Source organism: Manihot esculenta, chromosome 2 (assembly GCF_001659605.2).
Source record: "Manihot esculenta cultivar AM560-2 chromosome 2, M.esculenta_v8, whole genome shotgun sequence".
NCBI classification, from domain to species: Eukaryota; Viridiplantae; Streptophyta; class Magnoliopsida; order Malpighiales; family Euphorbiaceae; genus Manihot; species Manihot esculenta.
The window spans coordinates 5,452,501-5,458,214 of NC_035162.2; the positions used below are offsets into that span (position 1 = coordinate 5,452,501).

General features: G+C 33.5%; 1 protein-coding gene across 1 annotated transcript; it reads left to right on the top strand.

The window, feature by feature from the left end:
* Positions 1–1,750: 1,750 nt before the first annotated feature.
* Positions 1,751–4,636, top strand: LOC110608727 (protein PLASTID MOVEMENT IMPAIRED 2). Its single transcript, XM_043954035.1, has 3 exons — positions 1,751–1,986; positions 2,184–2,325; positions 2,439–4,636. The coding sequence occupies exons 2-3, from the start codon at positions 2,191–2,193 to the stop codon at positions 4,257–4,259; spliced, it is 1,956 nt and encodes a 651-aa protein (XP_043809970.1). The 5' UTR covers positions 1,751–1,986; positions 2,184–2,190; the 3' UTR covers positions 4,260–4,636.
* The last annotated feature ends 1,078 nt before the right edge of the window (positions 4,637–5,714 follow it).

Here is a 5,714-nt window from a genome sequence, read left to right on the forward strand (position 1 = left end):
AACGGAATTCTTATTCGGTTTACCCATAAATCGCATGCCTTTGTTTTCTTTTATTTTCTTTTCTTTTTCTTCATTTCATTTCAAAGATAATTTATAATCAAATCCCTGAATTTTATTAAAATTTGTAAATTAATTTTTATTTTATATTTGAGTAGCAATTAATTTTTAGTGTACTTCAGAGATATTTTTGACACACAATTGCGTCCACTTATTCACAGAGCCATCCAAGTTAGCCATGTTTACCTAAATGGTGACCTGGAGCCAAGATTATCTAATTTTAGATAAGTGAGGAAGACGGTGGCTCCAACCTTCGAAGCGCAATTTTATCATTAAATTTTTTAATTTGCATTCAAATAAATAATAAAAAATTATTATTTAATTTTTATAATATGATAAATTTTACTAATTAATTTTTTTATTTTAAAAAATATATTAAAATTAATATTTTAATAAATTTATTTATTTATTTATTTTAATAGTTAAATATTTTACTGTTTATTTTTTATAATTTTAAAAAATTTATTAGTTAATTTTATATTTTAAAAAATTTATTAATTAATTTTTTATATTAAAAATATTTTATAATATATAAACTTTAAAATTAATTTAATAATTTTTTAAAATGTTATAAATATTAAATTTTAAATTTTGTCATATAATGAAAAATTAAATAATTAATTTTCCAATAAAATACGTGGCGTAGAGGCATGAATGGCGTAGAAACAAATACGTGGGAAATTCAGTGCCTTTGATATGTGCGACAGGCTTATGTGGTTGATTGGCTTTCAGAACATGAAAAATGCCATCCTTGTCCTTTGTGTGCCGTGACATTTACTTTTATCTTTTTCTTTCCTTACAATATGTTGTCCCACTCCTTTGCCCTTTTTCTCTGCAAACTTTTTTTTTTCTTTTTTCAATTTCAATATTTTCGTCAGGTTAATTCTATTGTCTATTTTTCCATTGGAATTGTCATTACACTAATTTTTCATTTTTTATTAATTAACAGCCCAAATTCGACAGTCAGATAACACCAATCATATGTTTGTCAAAATTTGATACATTTTTTTTAATGTTTTTTCATTTTATATAAATTTAATTTCACGTGAAAATAAATATAATAATCTCTAAATTAATCATTTATATAAAATTAATTAAAATATATAATAATTACAAATTCAAATTTAAATATTTAATTTAACTATTAACAAATTAATTTCTGTATAAGATACGATGCAATTATGTCAGCATGCCTACACCCATTCATTATCATTTGACATCCAACATTATTGATGACAAATACCCGATCTAATTTTTATTATGTTATTTATTTTTCTTTTGCAAACAAATAAAATGTAAATGTTATAAAGTTATAAATTTTATGAAAAATTAACTAGTTAGTTTTTTTATTTTTTAAAACATAATTAAAATGTTTGTGTTTTGTAAGATTAAACAGTTTAATTGTTATATTAAAAATATTAATTAACTTATTAAAAAATTAACGATTAATGCTTTTCCTACAAAAAAATTGCATAATATATACCGAATTGCTAAAAAAAGGAAGCCTTATGCTTGCACAAGTGCCATGCCGATAGTGTTTTTTTTTTTTTTCAAATTGTTTTCTTAAAAATTAATGATTTTATCAGTATTATTTTCTTGAAAATTAAAAAACAACAATCACAAATTTTGGAAAATATAATAATATCATTTAATTGGTTGGGCAGGGAATGATAAACAGGGAATGATAAACAGGGACGCAGCGATTCCTCCAATATTGTCCAATCATTATTCATCAGAATTCGCTCGATACTCTTTCTCTGCCGTTTTATCTCTTTATACCATTTTCTTGGGCATAGCTTACCCAGCTAACCATGCCTCTCTTGCACACTATATTTTAAGCACTCAAATCTTCAGCTTATACAAGTGGATCAGACTTCTAAAAAATTCCAAGAACAGCACGTAGATATACCGTACGCTCAGAATTTTCAGGTAAGCCCTTCATGGAATAACCTGTGAATGATTCCCCCCCCCCCCCCTTTCTTCGGTGTTGCTTGCATTTTGATGGCATTACTCTGTTTTAGTGACAAAGACAAATACCAGATTCTGATGTTTAGATGCTGTTATTTATTCTTAATATTGGTAGAATTTGTGTAATTAAGTTACCTTTCCCGCAAAAAATTATGCAGTTGAGAAATGGATAGAAGAGCGCTTGACGATAGAAGAAGAATTGGAACTGTGAAGGCAGCCGTTAGTCTATATGGTGAAAGAATTCTTGAAGGTAGTTCTTCATCTTCTTCACTGAAAAAACCACAGATGGATTTGCATGAGGTATGATACTACTCAATAATCAGAACTGCTTGACCCTTTTTCTTTGTTAATTATGTTCAACATAATTCAGTTTGGAGTTTCTCGGTAACCTTGTGGTTTTGAATTGGTTTTAGAACTCCTCTTCAACCGCCAGAGAGTTGCACATGGCAAAGAGAGACGTGGTTAGATATAAAGAGAGTAGAAGGGCTGCGCAGTCGGTGAAAACCAGAGCAGAATCGGAGCTCTCAAATGCTAGAAAGACGGTGAAAGACCTTGCTTTCCAAATCGAGGAATCGACCTCCAAGTCAAAGACAAGGATGAGAGATATGGAAACGTTGAAGAAGTCAAGTAAGCGCGAAGATAAGGCTTTGAAGGATAGGAGTTTCGAGAGTCATCGATATGCAGAAATGATGAGAGAATTGGAACGTGTGAAGAAAGAATTGAGTAAACTTAAGCTGGATATGAATTCGGTCTTGGAAGAGAAGAAGCGAGCCGAGAAGGAAATTGAAGGCTCAAGCTCTAAATTAATGTCTGATCTGGACTCTGCAGAAGCACTCAGGAAGGAGATTGAGCAGGTAAATGAGGAGCAAGTGCTGGTTGAGTTGGCCCGAATTGAGGCATTGAAGGAGTTTGGGGAAATTGAGGCTCAAAGAGAGAAGGAAGCCAATGAATTCTCGCTTGAAAAGGAGAAAACTAGAAATAGAATGAAGCATGTTGTTGAGGAGATTGATAGCTCCAAAGAACTTGAATCCAAATTGGCTGTCACGTTATCAGATGTGAATGTGCTGCAGAATGAACTAAAGCTTGTTAAAGAAATAGAAAAGAAGGTACTGAGAAATGACAGCTTGAAGCATTCCGGGGGTAGTTCTCAAAAATCTGAAGAATTGGAGGATTCGCCTTCACTGAGGTCAGTCACAGACGAGTTAGAGGCGGCAAAGCAAGAATTGGCTTCAATTAAAGAAGAGAGTTTTCAGTTCATGTCCTCAATGGATATCATAAGGAATGAGCTCAAGCATGTCAAGGAAGAAACATCCATGTTGAAGAAAACAGAAGAGAAGGCAGATTTAACGGTTCAAAATCTCAACTCAAAGCTTCTCAGAGCGAAATCTAAACTGGAAGCTGTTTCTGCAGCTGAGGAAAAGGCTAAATCAATCGTGTCCAATCTTTCTCTCACTCTTGAACAGTTGAAGGCAGAAGCCGAGGCCGCAAAGAAAGAAAAGGAGCTTGTTAGCACAGAAACTTCTAATATCAAGGCTGAAATTCAGAAAACTGAGTCTGAGATAGGCAAAACTAAAGAAAGATTGCAGGCTGCAATGCAAGAACTTGAGGCAGCAAAAGCATCGGAAGCTTTAGCTCTTGACAATCTGCAAAATCTTATTGAGAATACCATGAGAGCCAGAGCTTCTGCTTGTCAACAAAGTTCCTCAATTACCATCTCAAAATTCGAGTACGAGTACTTAACTGGACGAGCAGTCAGAGCCGACGAAATTGCAGATAAAAAGGTAGCAGCAGCTCAAGCATGGGTGGAAGCATTAAAAGCCAATGAGAAGGAGATATTGATGAAAATTGAAATAGCTCATGAAGAAATCCGAGAGACTAGGGTGGAAGAAGAGCAGCAGGTATATAGAACTGAGAGGTCACTTTCTGCAAAGAGAGCAGTAGAAGGGGAAATCAGAAACTGGAGACACAAGCGTGAGAAAATTCCACAAGCTGAGTACCGGGAACGACCATTGCAAAGAAAATCCATGAAAAATAATGTCAATTTAACACCAAGAAAGTCCATGAAAGGTAATGCTAATTGGACTCCATCCAAACGTGGCAAGGTTCGAAATTCTGCTTCTCCAGGAGTTGGAATGACTCCTGGATCAACTTCTTTCATTATCAGGAAGAAGAAAAAGGTGATGCCTAATTTAGCCAAGTTTTTTAGTGGCAAGAATGCCGGCAAGCATCCTTGAGAGTTTGTCTGTGCAATAATTAAGCTCCTTGGCATTGCGATTCAGTTCAGAAAAAAATTGCTGCATTCAGTGAGTATTGGAAACTAACAATTTGCTTTAATATGTTTCCGTAAATTGGTGTTTGTCTTCCAGGTTTCATCAGTTACGCTAGTACCTCCAGGTCGACGGTGGTAAACTGCAAGTTGTAGATGAGTCTTTTTCTCAATTTTAAGCATTAGATAGAAATACAAAGAAAGAGAAAGGGGTCACCCTGAGAAGGTTGTGAGATTATAAATCTCTCGGGTTCCCAGTGCAACCAGAAGATGCATAAAAGAGCGCTGTATTAATGGCCTAATTGTTGAGTACCTGTTTCATTGTTAAAAGATTTATTTCTTATCTTTCCCGTCTTCAAGAATTTCAATATACCAAAAAGAACATAAAAAGAAATCCTGACAACGGCTTAGAGAGTTAGTAACCAATGACGTTTAAAAATAATATTCGAAATGTCTCCAATTCTATTAGTATTAAAAGTTTTATAAACATGGTTGATTGGGTATGGATGGAAGTTTCGCAATCCATACAACAGTCATAAAGAAGCTGTCACCCTGAAACAACCGCCTCGCAACAAGAAAAGATTCTTCCCATGAAGACATTTTCGATGACCAGTGTTGAATTTTCAGAACAAATCATGAAATATGTTTAATTTATTCAATACTTGTACCATTAAGGTAGAATCTACACTCGTAATGACAACTAAGCAGACAGATACAAGACGAGGTATAATGGGATCCATTAACAAGAAAAATCAGGAGAACAAAGCACTCTTTCATCTTTCTTTTATCGATGTCAATTTTGAGCTGCTGTTTGTATGCAGAATTTATCCAACCAAATATAACTGGGAAACCACATCCAGTTGGACAAACTAGATTACTGGGCCAATAGTAAAAGCATCACAGTCTAGGTTTTGTTATTAATTCTAAAAATCGAATTAATCGTATAGTTTAGCTGTTTTGCACTTGGTTTAATCATGTGCATAAATTTTGAATTGAAGATTACTTATTATTGAGCGGAATATTTATGAAAATTTTTTCTGTCAGAATATTTAGTGATAGAAAGAAAGAAGTATTCGTTATAATGTCGATTGCACACTCCGTGTCTAGTGCAGGCGAGGCGAGGGTTTTCTTGAGATTATAGAAAGAAAACTGTTTTTATTTTCTTACCTCTTGTGTAGTAAGTTACAGAGTTTATATTGTACATGATATGAACAATTAGACCTTTGATTGAGCCCTCAATTATGTCCTAGAATCGTGCTATGCTAAATATGGTAAGATTTGATCACTGACTGATTTACAATCATGACAGAGGATTCTTTCCAACAACTGATTGATTTACAATCATGGCAGAGGATTCTTTCCAACACTCCCCCTCAAGTTGGTTCATGTGGATCTAGCATACCCAACTTGCCCAAAATCTCAT

Coding starts and splice junctions, on each gene's coding strand:
- LOC110608727 (XM_043954035.1), top strand. CDS start 2,191: ATGGATAGAAGAGCGCTTGACGATAGAAGAAGAATTGGAACTGTGAAG. Junction 2,326..2,438: donor CACAGATGGATTTGCATGAG/GTATGATACTAC, acceptor AATTGGTTTTAG/AACTCCTCTTCAACCGCCAG.